Source organism: Medicago sativa, chromosome 7 (assembly GCF_051527215.1).
Source record: "Medicago sativa cultivar Bolivia chromosome 7, Bolivia_mono, whole genome shotgun sequence".
Classification (NCBI taxonomy): domain Eukaryota; kingdom Viridiplantae; phylum Streptophyta; class Magnoliopsida; order Fabales; family Fabaceae; genus Medicago; species Medicago sativa.
The window spans coordinates 62584667-62607360 of NC_140755.1; the positions used below are offsets into that span (position 1 = coordinate 62584667).

The following is a 22694-nucleotide window of genomic DNA, read 5'->3' on the forward strand; positions in this document are numbered from 1 at the left end:
CCTTTTAGAGACCGAATTTTCAGTTGCTATGATATCAAAATCGGTCACTGATGCATTTAGTGACCGAAATAGTGACCAAAAATAAGAGTCGTTAATATGCTAGTCGCTGATCCATGGCGACTGTTATAGCGACTGAAAATCGACGACTGCATCTGTGACTGATGATTGAGACCGATTTTGCGACTTCTATTTGGTGACTGAACTAGCGACAGATTCTAGTGACTGATTTAGTGACTGCTATGAAATGAATTTCACTACAGTAGCTACTAATATAGGTCACTAATTCGGTCTCTAAATGCTGATTTTTTATTTAAAAAAAAAAATATTTATACGAGATACTCTGAAAACACTTCTAAAACATATTTAATCTCTCAAATACTTCATACTCACCAAAGCCATTCAAAAATTGTCTTTTTTTAATAAAATGCAAGGACAAATTTATTAAACAGCTAATTCAGGTAACATAATGTCATCCACACAGTACATAATTGTTACAAATTAAAGCCAAGAAGGAACAAATAGCATGCTACAAAACACCTAATGCAATGGCACAAAATGGAACTAGCCTACAACTAGAAAGAAATATACTAAATTCCAAAATCACTTATAATGGCATATACAAACAATGCTCAGAAAAATGTTCTTGTATCAATGAAGATTCGCCAACATCACACATCCAATTCAAAAAGAGCTCCTTGCATCTAAATCAAATTTTGTACTAGAGTCCTGAAACATTCAAACCAGCACCAAAAGAAGATCAACAAATGAACAACAAAGAATATTATCACAAATGAGTAGTATTGTACCAATGAAGACAACTTTCTATCACTATAAGACATAAAAGTATTAGTTTTGAATGTCTCTAGATGCAAGCCCTTCAGAGAAATAAATTAATGATAAAATCACCTAATAAAGGTGATAACAGTAAAATTTTAACAATTAAAAGGTAAATTGGTAATGAATAATGATAAGTGAACATGGTAAGTGAAGCAATGTTGCTTATTTTCTTCTCCATTTAAAAGGTACATTGAAAAAGTCTTGAGTAGGATAAAATATTTAAATGGAGATACATAAGCAAGACTCTAAATTATTAATTATACTCATCTATTACTTGCAGACATAGTGCATAGTTTCTATAATCACAAGAACCACATGGTATCATTGATTATCCCTCCATAATTAATTTAGTTATTGCCATTGTTAGCTCCTTATTTCAATTAGGATTATAAGTCTAGGTTTAGAATAAACAGGGCTCAATGCTTAGTCTAAAGACCATATACCTTCAAAAGATAAGGTAGCATATAAAATCCAACTTTCTTATATCAGTTTAAATTTTCATTTCAAAGTCAATTGATGTAAACGAGCAGATATATTCCTAAATAACCGAAGGCAAAAATAAAAGGATAAAACTTTATAACTATCACAAGAGCATACCTACTGGCAATTAATTTCATGAGCATCATATCCAACTTCATAAGGATCACTGTCCAAATCATCTAGCAGATCGCTAAGAAACTGAACACGAAGTCGTCAGTTCAGTTTTTGAAGATTAAAAAAACCTTGAAATCCTAAACAAGGGCACGAGCCAGACAACAAAGTGTGTCAACAACATCCTCTCAAAGCTTATTGTTTTTCCTGTAAAAATTGATAAACATCACCAAACCAGCTAACAATGTAAAAGATGATAGCAAAAATTGGAATAGAAAATCAAGAAACTCATATGACTTTAAGAATTCTAAAAAACATATTATTGTCATTAGTTTACTGCCACTTTCCTTAACTTTTAACTATTTTTTTTTTTTGGAATCACCATATATTATTAAAACACACTCGGCACAAGATGTGTGCTAAATGGGTAGGCAAGCAATACAATCAAGGAAAAACAACACTAGAATCTGCAGCAAAACAAGTGACTATCATTTATTTTTTAGAGACATTTGTTTCCTATAAAAACAAGTGATTCCTATTAAGTTTTTTCAAGAATACATTAGTTATTTGGTTCTATGTTTAGTTTGGATTTTTTTATTATATTTTTGCAATTAGGTGGATTATGTGGAAATTAGTGTTTGGATGATAGGGTAACCTTTGGGGTGATGATTAGGAATGAATTGAGCGAGTTTGTGGTTGGAAACCATAATACCTTTTTTAATTTAAATAGGTTTATAATTATCAGAAAATGCGATACTAAAGGAAAACATAGCAAACCTCTTGAATTCTAAAAAATCAAGGAATGAAAAGAGGAATTATTCAGATACTAATAAGAACATGCTTAATTTAGGACATACTGATACCACCAGGATGCCATGTTTGCTTCTGGTATTTTATCTCCCTCTAAAATTTGTCTCTCTCACATACACACTCATATTCATGAAGTGTATCCAGGGCATGCCAACTATTTGCCATCCACACATCTTGTACACAACACAAACCCAGAAGAACATAAAAAGGGAATGCAGGATTGCAAAAACAGTAGAGAAAAATGACAATACTTTGGACTAAATATCATACCACTATTGCGGTTGACTATTTAACTTCATACGACCACCATAGAGTGGACAATATTGCACCACCACTGTTATGTCCCAATATTCTGATCGCACATCAGCTCCGAAAAATGCTATCTTTCATTTGTCCACCGCTTAAGCGCTATAGGTGGTAGTTCCTTTTGTGTTTCTTGCCCTCTTCCTATTCAATAGAAATTAGAATTTGCAAATAACCAATCAGAAGGAAAAAAATTCAAGCAAAATAGAAGTTAACTATTGAAGAGGTTAAATTATTTCTGGAAGTTTTTTTTTTTTTCTTTCTTAGGGAATGGTTTTGAAAGTTATGAAGTGTTTCCTTTTAGAGATCCACAATTTCAATTTTCCCTTTATATTATATATTTCTTTGTTAACTATGAGCCATACCAATGTAATAACACTGTTGCCATAGTTAACTATGAGACTTAGTGCTACTTTTTGAAATCAATGACCTAAAGGGAAACACTTAAATCAAGCATGACAATATATAGATATTAAAAAATCAAGTGTAAACTCAATTGAAGTGCACTGATCTTAAAGGGAAATTTTCAATATACACCCTTTTTGGCCATTCATCTAGTTGAAGTGCAATGATCAATGTTTTTTTTATTATACCATGAGATTTACTTGTAATTGATGCTCCAAATCTTTAAGGTCCACCATTCGCAAGTGATTGTTTCTCATGATGTTGTCACACAGCTGCTGATGCACCAAAACTGCAGGAAAAAATAGTAGTAAAACAAAGCAGAACAACACCAAAACAGGACCAAAACAACACCAACAAAGAACGAAAGTACGTCGCAAGCTGCCTCTGAACAGCAACCAGCAGGACCCTCTACTAGGAAATAAAAATAACATACAGACACACCCCACAACCGCTGTTCCCCTTGTTATTAAAAATCCTTCTCCTTAACTTTTAACTATTAAAAGAACCAAAAGAAAGGTGTTCAACAAAACATATAATTTTTTGGGTCTGCACACAAACTTACACACACTACCATAAAATTATGGGTATTTGTTTCTTAGCTACTAATATAATCATGAAAGCAATCATATTCATATATTGATTCTAGTATATGAAGGAATTAAAATGATTGGAATAAAAGGGATGAACTATTAGAAATTAAATCTGGACTTAACTACAACCAACTAAAATAATTCCATAAATCTTTCCACTAAGTTATGAAATAAATTTGCATTAAAAAGGTTAAATCTTAAAATAAATTAAAAAATACCTCTGGTGTGGAGTGTATTGAAACCATGGACATCCACTGAAGCACAAACAGCTTTCCATCTCAAGGCCATACCTAATCTGAGCAATATTTGTATAAAAACGAAGAAGGAAGTTAGAGTTTTAAATAAAAATGGTGGGTTTTCAGGTTTCAAGAATAAAAATAGCGAAAGAAGAAAAGAAGATTAACCTTTGAAGGAGAGGACAACGCAGAGAAATAGAGGAGAAGAGCAACAATGAAGTTGCTCCTATTGGAAAACTGATTGAACCAGATGATAGATCTCGTGAAGGGAATCTCGAAAATTAAATCTTTTTCTACGATCTCTAAGAGTGGTGGTCGGATCTGGCTGAGAAAGATAGAAAACGGTGGTGATATTAGAGAGAGAAAGAGGAAGCAGCTAGGTTACGTTGTTTATCTCAGGTGAGAGAAAATGAAAAGGAACAAAGTGAAAAACGTGTGGTTGTAACAAGTGAAGACCAAAAAAAGTAATTTTTAATTTAATTTAAATTTTTATTGAGAGACTGATTTTTCGGTCACTGATATATCTGTCTCTAAAAGGGTCTCTAAAATAATTTTGTGACCGATTTAGAAACTAATTATTCGTGACCGAAAGTTTACCAATTTATAGTCTCGAAGTCGGTCACTGTTGTGACCAATTTTTTTTAGTCACTGAGTCGGTCACTAAATGACAGTTTTCTAGTAGTGTATACTCAGCTTGTGCCTCAGTCTGTGCTTTGCATTTTCATCATTCAAACTTCCTTCATCAGAATCTTCACCATCATTTTGTTGTTTCCTTTTCTTATGCCTCTTTTCCTTACTTCTAGCATCTTCTTTCTGCTCCTTATGTTTATCACCACCAGATGATGAACCAATGACCTTTTTCTTTGACCTTAGCCTCTCTTGTTCATCCTCCAATTGTTCTTCATTCTCTTGTTTCCTTTTTTTACTCCTGGTTATGTGATGCTTCTTTTCTTTGCCCTTAGCCTCTCTTGTTTTATGCTCCTTACTTTTATCACCACCGGATGATGAACCAGTGACATTATTTTCTTCATCCTCCAATTGTTCTTCACTCTCTTGTTTCCTTTTGTTACTCCTGGTTATGTGCTCCTTCTTTTCTTTGCCCTTAGCATGTATTTTTTTATGCTCCTTAGCCTCTCTTGTTTTATGCTTCTTTTCTTTGCCCTTAGCCTCTCTTTTTTTATGATCCTTATTTGTATCACCAGCAGATGATGAGTCATTGATATTCTTTTCCTCCTCCTCCTCCATTTGTGTAAGTCCTAAACTGAATGATGGCAACGTACCTTGCTCTGTAGTTTTTTCCACCTGGATGATCAAATAAAACCATTAAATACAGCCAATGGTTTTGGAGTACAACTGACCAAAACCATTTGCTCAGCACAATGGTTTTAGCATATTTTTCAGAGTTTACCAAAACCATTTGCTCAGCACAAGTGCTTACAAAGTACAACAACAACACTATAATTGAACCAACTTATATCATGAACAAGATCTACATGATCAATTTTCCAATAGTAACAAGATCTACATGATCAATTTACATCATGAACAAACAAACAAACACTATAATTGAACCAACTTAACACTTTGAAACCATTTCCACAGCAAAATGGTTTCATAGTTAAATTCGCAGAAACCATTTACACAGGCAAATGGTTTTGGCATAATTTTTAAACAAAACATACTATAATAAGCACATTTAATCACTCTGAAACCGTTAATTTGACTTCATTTTCCCCAATTCGAAATTAGAATGTCAATTTAGGGTTACACAGATGCAGTTACTTTCCAAACTAAACAGAAATGGTTTACAACTAACAAAATCACTTTCAAAACACATTGTAATTATCTCAAAGCACAAGATAAGTTCAAACCTGTTTAAATTTCATTTTTGATGAGTTTTGGTGAGTTTTAAAGTTCAGTTTCAAACAACCGTAATGATGAAGAAGATGCTTGCGTGAAGTTGAGAATACTTGCACGAAGGTGATGTTGACGATGATGAAATGCGGTGGTGATGATTATCATGAAAGACGGTTACGGTGGCGGTTATGGTGAAAAAAGTTGGAAATGCGAAGGATGATGATGAAGTCTACATAAAACGACGACGATGATGATGATTGTGAACTACGACGGTGATTATGACGGTGGAAAAGGACGACGGTGATGAAGTTGGTGAACGCCGGTGCCGGAAGTTGTTTCAGGCGACGATGAAGTTGTTACAGGCGAGAATTAAATGCAGTTTCCGTTGGAGAAAGCAGGTTTTGTTTTGCTCTTAGGTGAAGAAAGCAATTTCAGTGGTGTAGAAAGCAATTTTCGCTTGGGCTTGGTTTAGTGGACCGGATCCGGTCTGGGCTTATGCATGGTGCATATGTTTTGCTTATGCACCATAACCACACCCGACGTGTTGTAAGAATTAAATAGTCACTCATATACAACGCTCCTTCTCCTTGAAAAAAAAAAAAAAAAATACAACGCTCCTTCTACACCGCCAAAGAAATAGGGTTTGTGATTCAGTTTGTGAATCTTCCGTGAAGGCAATGACAGAAAAGAGAAAGAAACGTGAATCTGTTTGTGAATCGGATTCTCCTCCGATTCTCCCTTCAGACCTCATCATGCAAATCCTTTTATGGCTTCCAGTACAGATTCTCATCAGATTCACTTCCGTTTCCAAACACTGGAAATCACTCATCCTCGACCCAAATTTTGCAAAACTCCACCATCAAAAATCTCCCAAAAACACACACACCATACTCACCGCACTTGATGAGTATGATACTTGGGATGTAACTTCATACCCAGTCCGTCGTCTATTACTCGGATATTCGTCTTCTGAGGAAGAGGAGTGTTGCTGTTTTGACTATCACTCTTATTTTATAGTTGGTTCTACTAATGGCTTGGTTTGTTTGGCTGTTGAGAAATCACCAGAAGATCGAAATAGAGAACTTTTTATCATGTTTTGGAACCCTAGTTTAAGGTTAAGATCCAAAAAGGCACCGAGTTTGAATATTGGATTGTATGGCCAGGCGCGGCTTGGATTCGGCTATAATGATTTGAATGACACATATAAGGTCAGTGAAATTTCAATTACTAATCATTTCGCGCAATTTCTTGGTGATTTTTAATTTTGGTATAATGCTGTGTTATTTTAAAAGGAAAAATGTTATGGTTATGATCTAACGATTTGATAACGATTTGAATGTAATCATTTATTTGTTAATGTTAACTTGCTTAGTATAATTTGAACAAATTGCTATTGTTCAGCAATAACACTATTGCGTGGCAGAATTTGTTTGAACCCCTATTGCGTAGTATGATAGCCCCTTTGGCTTTGAAGTTCAAATTTTCCAGTCATGTTGCATAACACTCGAAAACACTGTGGTCAATGGTTCCTCATAAATATGTTAAACCCAACATAACATTGCTATACTCATCATTCAGTCCATGCAGAAATTGCATTTGATCTTATGGATTTCTCTTCGAAATACCAGAATGAGCGTTGCCAGAGTACTTAATTGCACAAGTGCAGTTTGATCTAATATAAAGTTGCCAATTTCATCCCAAATAATTCAAGGCTTGGTTAAATAATCATTCATGGAAAGGTCATCTTTCTTAATGAGATGACGAGTTTTGATACCATCTCAAATGAGGGAACATAAGAGAGAATGAGACGGAGATAGAGAAAGAGAGATATGACCAAACGTGTGATCGACATTCGATTCATTAATAAAGTGGTTATGTATATGCAATAACTAGAGTTAGTAACATAATACAATTGCTCTAACTAATCAATAACTAACTATGGAGACTAATCACTAATACGAACATGAAACTATGTAGTCAGTCATGTGTTTAAGCTAAATACTTGTTGATTGTGGAGTGTTGCTAACTTGTCTGTTTTTATTGTTTAAAATATTTGTTGTCTTAGTGATGATTTTGTGTATTGGTTAATGATGGATCTGGTTGTTTATGGTTTGGTTGCATCCTTTTGGGGTAGGGTGTATAAGATACTTGTATTATGTATTATCTTAGTGCTATAGTTATACACTTGCTTGAGCTTTTCAATGAATTATTGGACTTATAAAAAAATGGGACACATAGTAGAAAATACAAATAAAAATTTATTGCACATTGGTGTTATGAAAAAGTGATACAATTCTTAAGTTTAAGCGCTCACATTGAATCTCGGTTTAATTTTTCTATTTACATCACGCAAGGTGGTAGCTGTCTTTTGGGATCGTACAACACATAAAATGGAGGGGAGAGTTCATTGTATGGATGATAGTTGTTGGAGAAAGACTCTCGATTGCCCTACTTTTCCAATTCTACTACGAGCTTGCAATGGACCATTCGTGAATGGTAGTGTTAACTGGTTAGCACTTCACAACTTAAACAGTGATAACTATAAATGGGAAAATGTTACCATCCAACAATTAGTGGTTTTTTCACTTGATCTGCAGAAGGAGACAAGTAAGTATATTTTGCTGCCTGATGGTTTTGGTGAGGTGCCCCAAGATGAACCAGCTCTTGCTGTTTTGAGGGGTCGCTTGTGCCTTTATTATGATCACATGAGAACACATTTTGTTTTGTGGGAAATGAGAGAGTTTGGAGTTCAAGAATCTTGGACTCGGTTGGTGAATGTCAGTTATCTGCATCTAAAATTTTATGATATTGTGCCTAATTTTCTGCTGTTGCCTGTGTGTTTGTCCGAAAATGGAGATGTCCTGTTGCTGGCTACCAAAGAAGAAGATCTTTTAGATTTTGTTATTATGTATAATCGGAGAGATGGTATAGTTGAATTTCTTCAACTTCCTAACAACAAAATTTGGGCGGCCGATGAACATATGCATAGCTTGGTTTTGCCTCGTCCTCATCCACATTAAGCTCCTCTACGTCAATTGTTTGTTTTCAGAACTGTTGCTAAACTATGAAAGTGGCGTGATGGCCATCGATGGTTCCCTAAATGTGTTTTTATTAGCTAGTTTGACTATTTTGTTGTATGATTTTGTCAGTACTTATAACTTATAACTAGTTGTTGGATCAAGGTCTTTGGATTAGATGATGATGTTTTAATTTTATATTAATTATTATGAGTTAGTTATCAACATAATGCAGAGATAATAGCCATAGTTAATTTGTATTTCTTCACTTATTATTTAGTTCACTCTCTCCATACTAAATGTAATCCTATGTTGGTTGCATTAGATCTGTTTTATATACTACCGTTGGTTGTTGGCCATCTTTATACTGTAAGGTTCAAGGGTGACCTTTATACTAAGATTTGCATCTATAATCCAAAACATACCTTCAAGTGTATTTTAAAAACAAACTCATTAAATTTTAATGATACTGTGTCAACTGATTTCTTTTTAACAGTCTTGGGTAGACCTTCAAGTTGTATTTTACAATCATCTTTATCTGTTATGTATGGTCGCTTTCACATTTCAAGTCAATGTTTTGGGTTTGCCATTTCTGATAATTTGAAGTTGACCTAAATCGTAGTTTGTGGATCACAAGAAAATCGTGTTCTCTTGTTGTCGCTTTTTTTGTGTTTTGCTCAGCCTTCCCTGTACCAACTTTATTTTTACTGGGCTGTTATGCACTTTTGACCTGCTCTCAAGCTTTCACTTTTTCTTTCCTTTGATGTTCTTATCTTTAATTGAAGTGGATTTGAATTGGGCTGCAATACTGAATGAAAAGTTATTTTATTGGGACTTATGAAGCACCAACACTCCTTGGATTATGTGTGTCCCGGTGTCGAACACATATAATTACACGATGTGTCCGACACCGACACATATAGTTACACAGAATCATGATCTTCTCCAATAATTAAAGGTGTTGACTTGTTAGTGTCTGTGTCCGTAACCGTGCTTCATAGGGACTCACTTATAACTGAACCGGTTTTCTTTCCGTTTTTCAATTTGTTTTGGTAAGTGTTATGCTGTACAATTGGGTGATTGGATGATATGTTACAATGTAAAATCTGCCTGCTTTTGTTTCCACCTATTGAAAGAAAGGTTATGTATTATTGTTGCTTGGATAAGCTGGATGTAATGGTCTATTTAATTTCAATGCCTTTTTTAGTGTTTGTAATCTGTTTGGTTATATGCACATTAATGTGGTGATTGCTGAGTTTACATATGAAATAGAAAACCATATTTAGATTTATACAATATCATAATTTCGGTGAATAAAGAGCATAGAGCACAGATCAATGAAACACGGGCACAGGCACAGTTCTTGATAGTCCACATCAACATTGGTAGTAATTTGAAAAAATGACATAATTGAATGCATTGGTGTTGGTTCAGACACAAATGTCAGATACAAGACATACCTTCGATTAGAAGTGCTGGTGCTATAGAGATAAAGATTTTCAGCTAAAGATTTTATCACCGGAGTAATCTCTCAATTCTTGGCATCATTTTGAGTTTGATACAAAAACACATTTTGAGATAAAGATTTTCACTTGTTCTTACTCAAGAAGCCCCCACATTAATTTTTCATAAGCTATCAGTTAGAAAATTAGTTGTTGGACTAGATCTGAAATTGACTGCACTTTGCCATTATTGTGAATATATTTCCTATAATGTTTATCTGGTTTTAATATGTCATCAATCGAAGAAAATTTGACAAAAATATAGACTATAGACTGCGAGTTTTATGTGATGTGTTTACGCGTCATAAACAAGTTTAATCTCCCTCGAAACGAAACCGATCAGCATGTAGAAGCTCAATCATTATCAATCTACACCCTAACTGCACTGAATATAGCCCTTTTCGATCATCAACCCAAATCAAATGATCCTCTTCAACTAATGCAAACAGCGGTGTATCTATGATAGTTTGCACATCTTCAACTGAAAAAAAAGAGGAAACTTTGTCAATAGCACATCTTTATTCCTTAACAATCATTAAATCAGTGACAGATTGACAGTCAATTCATACACACTTCTTTAACAAAAACACCAAAAATATTGTTTACACATCATTTCGTAATCAAGATCCATATAATCATCAACCTTAACCTCAGAAAATTAGACCCTAACCAGAATGTTCTCAAAGCATGAAATAGTTTAGTCGAACGAATTCAAGTTATTTTCATTTTTCATAAGCTTCCAATTTGATATTACCTCACCAAGTATGGGATGTGGGATATTATGCACAAGTGAATGTGGTCTATGGGGTTTAACCAGTATTACCTTCACAAAGATAGTAAGATTGAATGCTAATTCAAACTTTGTTAACTTAGTATATCATCCAAATTAGAACTTTGAATAACTCGTTGGAAGAGTAAGGATCTAAATAAAGGAAACAAACAAGAAATAAATAAGCAATTACAAATTTTTCGTTGCCTCAAATTTAATCCAGAAAGAGAAATAAATTCCTAGTTCCTAGGAAATAAATATAGGAATATAATTGCAAAGTGCAGACCTAGGACAAAGATAGAATGTTTCGTTGCAATGAAATACTAAATATGGAATGATATTTTCATTTTTTTGAACGGAAAAAAATTATATTAATAGGAAGAGAGAACAAAAAGAACGTTATAAGCTTATACAAGTCGTTAATAATCAATTTGAGATTAAAAGAAATCTAGTATATTGATTGCTGCAACTAAATATGGTCTTATGATAGAAATAAAAGAAATCTATCGGGAACATTTTATTAATAGTAGAGAATTAAGTGTTGCCAAGAGAATCAAATATACTAGAGAAACATATATTCCTGTCATATGATATCATTCAGAGAATTTTGTGCAGCTACCAACATATTTATATCATACTCATATGGTCATACAAAAATTGTACACATAAATATTTGGGGATTTTCAATTGCCTTTACACAAACAGGATTATAATCGAAAAACATCACAGTTATTATGCAATAAGTTACAACAAGAATATCATCAGAGGGGAAGTCCACCACTGAGAAGAAAACTTAGAGAGCCCCTGCCCATTATGTTGCGAATGTTGGTGAGAGTACCTTTGCAGAAAACAAGAATATCATCAGCATAAAGACAATGACTAGGCATTAAGAGACCTCTTGAAGCATGTATCTGAGACAACCTTCCATCCACTGCCAGCGCTTCTAACCCCCTGCAAATAACTTCCTCAACAATGCAAAAGAGAAGAGGTGACAGAGGATCCCCATGGCGGACTCCCCTGGTGCAACTAAATAAACCCACATCGTTTGCCATTGATGCTCACAGAAAGTTTAGCTGAATGAAGGATGGTGGATATCCAAATTACAGAAGCACTGATTGAAGCCAAAACAATGGAGCAATGAAGTAGAAAAGTCCAATTAAGAATGTCAAACGCTTTCCTCACATCAATTTTCAGAGCTAAGTTACCACCATAAGTTTTTTTATGAAGCACATTTATTAATATGGTCTTATGATAGATATTGGGAACATTTTATTAATAGTAGAGAATTAATTGTTGCCAAGAGAATTACTATCATATCATTCAGAGAATTTTGTGCAGCTCCCAAAATATTTATATCATACTAAAATGGTCATGCGAAAATTGTACTCAAACTACGTATAAAGATTTGGGGATTTTCACTTGCCTTTACACAAACAGGATTATAATCGAAAAACATCATAGTTATTATGCAATAAGTTACTACAAAATACAAAATGTTTCCAAAGAAACCCTAAATAAACATCAAGGTCATTAATGTCTTAATTAGAACAGATATTAAGGTCATCCCACCATCACGACATGTACCATCAATAATGCTGGATTTTCTCAGAGTTGAGGTTGTAGATCTACAATTCAAAAAGGTTTCCTGTTAGACGAGAAACAACAGAACACATCAATAGAAAGCGAATGCCTTATTCTCAATAGTGACACAAAGTTATATTCAATAGCAGTATATCAGTATCGGGTATAGAAATAAAAAACATTACTATAAATTGAATAGGATCAGTCCATTAATTCAGCGTATCTATAACAAAGTTTTGGAATACATGAATTAATATAAATTGAAATAAGTATATCAGTAGAAAAGAACTTAAATTCAAAAGCTCATTGGAAGCAAATTTATCAGCAAGACTAAGCTCTTTTAGGATGTTGCTATCTAATAAAAGAAAACAACATACATTAATAGGGACAACAATAATTTAGTGCCAGATTTGCTTCAAACCAGATTACAATGCAATCATTTGTTATGGTGCATTATCTCTGTCAGGACCTTTTGCTACTCAGTTCAATTCCCTCCTTCTTTGTATCATCAATTCATGGCTTTGCAGGCTTGGTTACCCTTCCAACTAAAAGTATTTCTGAACTAGACAGCCTCAATGCATTGATTTGGAATAAGACAATGAAAAAGTGTAACACTAAGACAATGAAAAAGGGATGTACCTTGATGTAGTGAAATTGCAATGCAAGTTTTGACCTTGAAAGAAAAGGATTAATTAGTAGACAATTTCAGCGACGACACATGATCTATTGAATCTATAAACATGAACACCACGCCATATTGCTGTGACGACACATGTGTAGACCACTAGATTTCCAAACCCAAACTACATCTCTTCTCAAATTACTTTAAGAAATATATTTCAAATATTAAAACAAGACACTCAAACGAATCTTATGAAATATAATCATATGGCCATTTCAAGCCTTAAAACTTTAGAGAAAATATAAGATAAACAAAAAATTCACCGAGTTCATAAGTCATCTAAAGCGACATAATTTGAGAAAAAATAATGAAACTATAGAGTCCATGACAAGTTTTTCCAGTTTAATCAGAGTATAAGAAATTAAAAAGGAAACAGAAGGAAGAAGATCCTAACATAAGAGAGTAACAATCTGCATGCATCGTGCTAAATTAGCATATTATTGAACCAAAGAATAATCAATTTCATCGTGCTGATTCTGAAAACACCAATCCAGCCGATAATGTTGTGATATACGGGGAAGTCGACAACTATCAGGAGGAACAATGCATTTCATCATTCAACTATTACTCCATGAATACACTTCCCATTCTGCATGAATAGTACTAATATAGTACACACAATTTCTTCAATATCCCCACTTGCCTGGATTGCTCAACGTATGGCATTTGTTTTGTGAGAAAAACAATGCAAGGTCACCCAAGGTTTCTAGCTTGAAATAACTCATCGTTGAGAAGCCTATCTTGTAGACATCCAATATTTTATTCCGTTTAAAGATAACCACAAGAAGCTTCCCATCACAACTAAGTAACATAGGCAAAAAGGATGGTCCATTGGGTGAATTTTCCAGTTCATATTTCAAACTTGTAGAGTTCACACTAAGTATACCTATCTCAACCTTGTCAATGCGAACATAAATAGTATTATGCAAAACAACAAAGTCTAGAATAATCCATGGATTTTCGCTTTTGGAATAAGTAACCCAAGTATAATATCGAGACTGATAAACATGCAAACTATTTGACCTTATGCAATAATCCTCTATGACAAATTAATTTGAATCTTTGACAAAAGTAAGTAATACTTGAGAACCGTAACGAAACAAATAATCTTCAATAGTTGAGGTGTCAACGATCATTTGTTTTCCTGTAATAGATTCATTAATTGTAGTTTATTGGCACCTTTCATGATGAGATATCCACTAGACGAACTCAGATAGGATAATCCCCAAAAATAACTCATCTTAGCGCGGTAAGCTCATTTGTCAGGTATGCTATAAAAACAACAAAATATATTTGCATATGAAGTTGTTTAAACGAGTAGTGGTGATTGTGATACCATGAAACTTCTCCAATAAATTTTTTGAACTCTCCACCACTCCTTGCAAACACCAGAAAATTGAAATAGATCACCAAAATCTAGTTTTCGAGATATGGTATCAAGAACATATCTAGTTTTTGAGATATGGCACAATTGTGACACGCAATGAGAAGCTCCATAAACACCATTTTTTTCATTGTGGTTAAGTGGTTGTCTTCTCTTTAAGAAAAGATCTTTCTTGGATTATTGCAATGTTTGCAAATATTTCCTTATCTCACGAATTTCTATGATATTATTAAATAAATGAGTAAAAACATATGCACTCTTTGACATCGGGAATAACCTAGAGTTATTATTGTTTCAGGTAAAGAAGCGAAAAATGTTGTTGACTTCAGCCAACTTTCGGATAATGTTCTTGATACCATATCTTGAAAACTAGATTTTGACAATCTATTTCAATTTTCTGGTGTTTGTAAGGAGTAGTGGAGAGTTCAAAAAATTTATTGGAGAAGTTTCATGGTATCACAATCACCACTACTTGTTCAAACAACTTCATTTGCAAAGAAATTTTTTTCTTTTTATAGGATACTTGAAAAACGAGCTTACCGCGCTAAGATGGGTTATTTTTGGGGATTATCCTATCTGAGTTCGTGTAGTGGATATCTCATCATGAAAGGTGCCACAACTACAATTAATAAATCCATTTATAAGTAAACAAATGATCATTGACACCTCAGCTATTGAAGATTATTTGTTTCATTACGATTCTCGAGTATTACTTACTTTTGTCAAAGGTTCAAATGAATTTGTCATAGAGGCTTATTGAATAAACTCTAGTAGTTTGCATGTTTATCAGTCTCGATATTCTAGTTGGGTTACTTATTCCAAAAGCGGAAATACGTGGATTGTTCGGGACTTTGTTGTTTTGCATAATACTATTTATGTTCTCACTGACAAGGTTGAGATAGGTGTAGTTAATCTGAACTCTACAAGTTTGAAATTTTTGGAACTGAAAAATTCACCCAATGGACCATCCATTTTGCCTATGTTACTTAGTTGTGATGTAAAGCTTCTTGTGGTTTTCTTTAAACATAATAAATTATTGGATGTCTACAGGATAGACTTCTCAACGATGAGTTATGTCAAGCTAGAATCTTAGGGTGACCTTGCAATGTATTTCTCACAACATAAATACCATTTGCTGAGTAATCCAGACAAGTCGGGATATGAAAGAAACTATGTGTACAATATTAAAACTATACATGCAGAATGTGAATTGTATTCATGGAGTAATAATTAAATGCATTGTTCCTATTGATAATTGTCGACTACCTCGTAGTCACAACTTTATTGGCCGGATTGGTGTTTCGAAAATCTACACGATGAAGTTTATTATTCAATGGTTCAATAATATGCTAATTTAGCACCATTCTACAATTCATCATGCTAAATTAGCTTATTATTGAACCAGATAATAATCAACTTCATCGTGCAGATTCTGAAAACACCAATCCAGCCGATAAAGTTGTGATATACGTGAAAGTCGACAACTATCAGCAGGAACAATGCATTTCATCATTCAACTATTACTCCATGAATACACTTCCCATTCAGCATGAATAGTATTAATATAGTACACACAATTTCTTCAATATCCCCACTTGCCTGGATTGCCAACGTATGACATTTGTTTTGTGAGAAAAACAATGCAAGGTCACCCAAGGTTTCTAGCTTGAAATAACTCATCGTTGAGAAGCCTATCTTGTAGACATCCAATATTTTATTCCGTTTAAAGATAACCACAAGAAGCTTCCCATCACAACTAAGTAACATAGGCAAAAAGGATGGTCCATTGGGTGAAGTTTCCAGTTCTATATATTTCAAACTTGTAGAGTTGACACTAAGTATACCTATCTCAACCTTGTCAATGCGAACATAAATAGTATTATGCAAAACAACAAAGTCTAGAATAATCCATGGATTTTCGCTTTTGGAATAAGTAACCCAAGTATAATATCGAGACTGATAAACATGCAAACTATTTGACCTTATGCAATAATCCTCTATGACAAATTAATTTGAATCTTTGACAAAAGTAAGTAATACTTGAGAACCGTAACGAAACAAATAATCTTCAATAGTTGAGGTGTCAACGATCATTTGTTTTCCTGTAATAGATTCATTAATTGTAGTTTATTGGCACCTTTCATGATGAGATATCCACTAGACGAACTCAGATAGGATAATCCCCAAAAATAACTCATCTTAGCGCAGTAAGCTCATTTGTCAGGTATGCTATAAAAACAACAAAATATATTTGCATATGAAGTTGTTTAAACGAGTAGTGGTGATTGTGATACCATGAAACTTCTCCAATAAATTTTTTGAACTCTCCACCACTCCTTGCAAACACCAGAAAATTGAAATAGATCACCAAAATCTAGTTTTCGAGATATGGTATCAAGAACATATCTAGTTTTTGAGATATGGCACAATTGTGACACGCAATGAGAAGCTCCATATGTTTTATCTTGGTTTTCGGGTGTCAAACATTGATTAAGTTTGAACCTTTTAACCGGTGATATCTTATTTTTTCTTGGGAAGGGAAAAAGTAAGCAAAACCCTTGAGAATCGAGGTCCGGGAGTTGTTTTCGCTACGGGAAGGTGTTAGGCACCCATAACGACTATAGTATCCTATAGGAACCGTCTTTAATTTCTACGCGCGCGCTTTTATTTTTAAATGCTATTTGAAAATGTTTATTAAGCCTAAGAATGTTCTAAGTGAAGAATTGGAGGGAGAAGAATGTTTTTGGATTTTTATTTTAGTTGAATTGAAGGAATTTTGTTCCTTGCCTACGTACCCGATTAAGGGATCAAATCCACCGTAGTTCTCTCTCAAAAATGTTTTTGTTTTTGTTGGTTGATTTTAAGTTTGAAAATGGAGTTTGAAGAATAGAAAGAGGCCTCAAGGGCATGAGATTGGAAAATTGTGAGGTTGAATTAGTGAATTGCAAAATATGGTCAAAGTAGGATTAGAGTTCATTGAGGTTTGATTAAGAAAAATGGAAAAGAAAATACAATGGGATGTTGGATCCCAAGGTTTATTTGGAAAAGATTTGAGTGAAGTTGTTCACATTTGTTTGGAAAATTGGTTTTTTCTAAGTATAAGTCCTAGGCATTCATCTAAACATACAATCCTAAACATACATCTAAACGTGCATATTCTAGCTATATAGTGATGTGTGTGCATGTGTCGGTGCTTGTGTCGGTGTATATCATTAGAGTCCATTGTCCTTTACATCATACCCTAGATACATTCTATGGCCTCTTTGCCAAGAAATTAAAAGCATGAAAGTAAAATATTACAAAAACTCCTAAATGTTTACATTCTAACTTTGGTACAAATTAAATTGCAAGAAAGAAATAGAGATGAATATGGGATGAAATGGAGATGCTTATGAAATGATGAAACATGAAATGAAAGGAGTTAGTAGCACATGGCAATATCAAAGGAAATAAAGCAAGAGAAATACTAGAATATAAAGGATAGAAAATAAAGGCTAAATGAGTGCAAACATGGCTAAAGTTTGCCCATAAAAGCAAAGCCAACACCTAACCCCTAACCCTCATATCTCAATCAATTTTAGAGGTTCCATTTCAATTTTAATCATGAGGATTAGAGAGAAGCATTAAACTAAGCAATTATGAACCACTTTTTCCTAGGCCTATTTTACACTTTTAATTCCACATAGAGCCATTTACATAACTTGTAACACAAGTAAGTCACAAATCAGCACATCAAACAGTAAAATAACCACAATTTCAAGAGCACATATATCATGGAATCACACATCAAGTAGCACCATCATATATCAAAGCATTAGAATCAAGATCATAGTAAAAATTCACAAAAAATCTACCCAAACAAGTGAAAATACCAATGAGAAACATCACATATATTTTTAACAGCCTCTAACATGCAAGAATAACCCAAGAAACAAGTCTCAAGCGTCAACAACAATCACAAGAACTTTCACACCATTTTTTAGAAGTTTTGACAAGGTTTTAACAAAATTAAAAGTACTAGACCGATCAAGAAATCAACATTTTCACCAATATTTTTCTAGCCAATATTAACAGGTGAAGATTACCAAGAATCAACAACAATATCAAGAAAAGCATTAGAAATTTTTTTAGGACTTTTTTTGAAGGTTTTTTGGTAAAAACGTGGTGTAAATAGCACTGAACAATGTTAAAATAGCAAGAAAGTGGATAAAACGCAAGCAACAAATCATCAGGCCCAAACAAGGGGATCCATGCCAAACAGAGCGCTTCAGGAGCCGTAGGATTGATCCAACTGGATCAATCCTAGATCCAACGACCACAAGGACACAGGGAGCATGGTATGATCAAGGATGTGCGCATAGAGAAACACAGGGGGTATAAAAGCCTGTTGCATGAAGAAACCCTCATTCCTCTATCTCCTTTCTCTCTCTAACATGTAAAGAAGAGAGAGAAGCTCTGCAAGAAGACGTTGTCTTCTCCGACGAGTTCAGGAACGCCGGCGTGGTGGCTGCCGGCCCAGCAGGGCGGCGCCGCCGCGCCGGAGACCTTAAACTTCCCCTTTTTTAAAACTTTTTTCACTGAGCTTCTCTTCTCTTCCTTCTCTATCCGAATTTAGAATCAAATCTCACAAAAACACTCAATATGATGCTAGATCTAGGAAAATAAATCTCGAAAGTTTCGGATCCAAAGACGAAGGTAACTTTGATAATAACAACAACGAATGATGCAAAGATTTTACCTCGTTATCTTGATTCTGATCTGGTTCAGAACGATCTTGACTTTGACCTTTTTCCTTCTTGCTGTTGATCTACGAACTGATCTTGATGCTAGAAATTGCGATTGTGGCCTTGAGAGCTGCTTTTTGATTCGATCTCGTTCTTCAATTCGTGAACTCGTTTGAATCTTTTCTTGATTCGTGTTCTTTTGCGTGTATCGATCTGTTTTGGCCTGGTGTATGTGTTGAAAGAGGTCGATGAATCTGAATGTGTTTTTCTGGAATTTTTGATGTGTAATTGCGGCGGTTTTTGGTGACTGTTGCGGTGGTTTGGTGGTGGCCGTAATAGTTGGTTACGGTGGAGGTGTGGAGGAACTTGTTGAAGTTCTTGATGAACCTTCAATGAGTTCTTCAGATTTTTGTGTGTTTGATCGGTTTGATTGGGAGAGAGAAAAATGAAATCTGTTTCTGAAAAGTGGTTGTGATGTGGCAATGAATCAATGGCTCTGTTGACCCTTTGACTGGTGACTGGGCTTTATAGGCTGATGCAGTAATGTCTGGACCAATCATGATCTGCCATGTGGCGTAACTAACTCTTGGACAAATGAAAACCTGACACATGGCACTGGACAATGACTTAGACAAAAATGGACTATAATGCAAATAACTAACTTTTGAGGACTAAAAAAAAAAAACTAAAAATAAAATTGGACTAAAATTGGTAATTTGACTAAACGTAAAGTGGAACGATTAAAATTGACAAAACGGACTAAAACGAACCAATGGCTTAAATGAGGTACTTTAAAGTACCTCTCTGCCGAAATTTCGTGTGAAATGACCAAAATGCCCCTGGGGCTAAAACAACTGTAAATGACTCAGATACGAATTTTAAAATGGATTTTTAACAAGGAATTGAAGCAAAGACTTATTCAAGCAAAATTAACAGACTCAGAGACAATTTTTTTAGGATTTAAACAGGGTTTTAACACATGAAAAGACTAAAATGCCCCTAGGGGCAAAACTGACTCAAAATGTCTTCAAATGCAATTTTTGCAATGGATTTTGACATAGAATGGAATGAAGACTTATTCACACTACTTGAAAGGACTCAAACAACATTTTGAAAGACTGAGAGAAATTTGACATAGGAAATGACTAAAATACCCTTGCATGTGAATTTTGCAAATAACATTGAAATAAAATGCAGCGAAAGATGCAATTGATCAGAGACAGTTCAAATGACTTATAATGCAAGAAAAGAAAAATTGACTAGTATTTTTAGGTCCAAAATTAGGGTATAACAGCTGCCCCTATTTAAGTTTCTTTGTCCGGAGAGTCAAGAGACGAAGTCTTAGAGTTGACGGGACGAAGATACTTAAATATTAACATTTGCACTGCTTTTGGACATAAAAATACGCTTTCAGAGTTTCAAAGATATGAATGTTATGCAATACTTTGATTATGAATGCAAGACAAACCATTGGAGTCTATGGAACCTGTCATGTCACTGGGGATTCAGGTGGACATTGACAGGGTAGACAAACCAGGGAGTAGAAAATAGGGTACAAGTTGTTCTTTGGGTCGAACTAGCCACTTGACCAAGGAATACAAAACAAGAGATAGGTGCAAGCTGTTCTTGGGATTGAACTCGTCACTTGACCGGAAACATAGACACATAGGCAGATACGAGTTGTTCTTTGGATCGAACTTGACACTTGGTTGAAGATACAAACAGATAAGCAGACACAAACTGTTCTTTTGGATTGAACCGGCTGTTTGGCTGGAGACATAGACAAAAGGGTTGATACAAGCTGTTTCTTTGGATCGAACTTGCTTGTTGGATTATCACCACATCATGTGGGAAGGTGCAGACTGTTCTCTTAGAACGAACTTGTCGTTTGACCGATAACAAAGCATAAGCTGGGTACAAACTGTTCTTCAGATTGAACTTGTCGTCTGACTGATAACAAAGCATGAGCTGGGTACAAACTGTTCTTTTTAGATCGAACTTGTCGTTTGTCCGGAAGCATAAGCTGGGTACAAACTGTTCTTCAAATCGAACTTGCCGTTTGTCCGGGAGCATAGGTATATACGCAGGTACAAGTGGTTCTTTTTTGGATCGAACCTGGCACTTGACCAGTAACAAGATACAAATTGAGAGTCTGGTTTAACAAGATACCAATTGAGGGTAAATTGTCATTGACCTGATTTGCAAATAGACATGACCATTTTTGTTGGCCCAAGAGTAAATTGAGAGTAAATTGACATTGATTTGAATTGAAAATTGACATTGGAAGTTGAAATTGACATTGACATTGACATTGGCTTGGAAATTGAAATTGACATTGACATTGACATTGACATTGACATTGAAATTGGCTTGGCAATTGAAATTGACATTGACACTTGACATTGACATTGGATTGGAGAATTGCAATTGACATTGAAATTGGATTGAAATTGGATTGAAAATTGACATTGACATTGGATATTGACATTGACATTGGATATTGACATTGACATTGGAGTTTGACATTGGAGATTGTCATTGGAATTGGAATTGAAATTGGAGATTGACATTGAAATTGGAATTGGAGATTGGAGATTGGAAATTGCTTCGAATTTGACATTGAATTGGAATTGAGATTGCTTCGAATTTGACATTTGACATGGTTTGAAATTGAGATTGGAAAATTGAGATTGCATCGAATTTGACAGTTGAAATTGAATTGAATTTGACATTGGAATTGGAATTGAAATTTGAAATTGAATTTGACGGTTGACAGTTGGATATGCAACATGTATGCATGGTATAGCAAGATTATTGGATGTATGAGCACATAAAGTGCATGATTATGCATGTATGAATACTTGAAATGCATGATTGGTTGGCAATTTGGCAGAGAAATTTCACGAAGGCAGACGAAACATTGGAAGATTGGGCACGTAGTGGCTCGTGCTGTAACATATTCACAGGGGAAAACCTCTTTGGAGAGACCGTCATTGAGAGACGTATCAAAACCATGGCTGAGGGCAATAAAACTTGTAAAGGAGGACCCTTGGAAGGTTCTTGGATACAGGTCGCCGTTGCTAGGCGTGTCAGTGCTGGGTAAACATTGGATGTTCGCATCTGTAGTCAATGCTTTTATATTCTTTTCATTCTTTTCATTTTTCAATCCCACTTTTGCCTGAACCGCCCTTTCGGGTTTTCGATTCACCGGGGAATAAATTCTTTTCATTGCCCCATTTTTGCCTGAATTGCCTTCATAGGTTGTCAATCAGCGGGGTGCTCATTTTTGCCTAAGCCGCCCTTTCGGGTTTTCAACTTAGCGAGCTTTTCACTTTTTTCACTTTTTCATTTCCATTCTGTTTTCCATTCTTGCCATTGACCACAGATCATCCTAGGGAGTAACCTG

General features: G+C 34.7%; 1 protein-coding gene, 1 long non-coding RNA gene and 3 pseudogenes across 4 annotated transcripts; 2 read left to right on the forward strand and 3 right to left on the reverse strand.

The window, feature by feature from the left end:
* Nucleotides 1–411: 411 nt before the first annotated feature.
* Nucleotides 412–4332, reverse strand: LOC146907483 (uncharacterized). 3 transcript variants are annotated; one of them, XR_015018025.1, is made up of 6 exons: nt 3941–4332; nt 3755–3831; nt 3135–3235; nt 2509–2685; nt 1435–1635; nt 412–726 (listed from the first exon to the last, which is right to left on the reverse strand). It is a non-coding gene; the product is annotated as an uncharacterized LOC146907483 (long non-coding RNA). The 3 variants fall into 3 exon arrangements; XR_015018026.1 differs by lacking the exon at nt 2509–2685; XR_015018027.1 differs by lacking the exons at nt 2509–2685; nt 3135–3235 and having other exon boundaries at nt 3941–4321.
* Nucleotides 4333–6197: 1865 nt separating this feature from the next.
* On the forward strand, nt 6198–8919 carry LOC146907484 (F-box/kelch-repeat protein At3g23880-like). Its single transcript, XM_085724312.1, has 2 exons — nt 6198–6837; nt 7984–8919. The coding sequence occupies exons 1-2, from the start codon at nt 6307–6309 to the stop codon at nt 8647–8649; spliced, it is 1197 nt and encodes a 398-aa protein (XP_085580438.1). The 5' UTR covers nt 6198–6306; the 3' UTR covers nt 8650–8919.
* A 4698-nt stretch (nt 8920–13617) lies between these two features.
* On the reverse strand, nt 13618–14686 carry LOC146907485 (uncharacterized; annotated as a pseudogene).
* Nucleotides 14687–14801: 115 nt separating this feature from the next.
* LOC146907486 (uncharacterized) lies at nt 14802–15909 on the forward strand (annotated as a pseudogene).
* A 48-nt stretch (nt 15910–15957) lies between these two features.
* LOC146907487 (uncharacterized) lies at nt 15958–19899 on the reverse strand (annotated as a pseudogene).
* Nucleotides 19900–22694: the final 2795 nt, after the last annotated feature.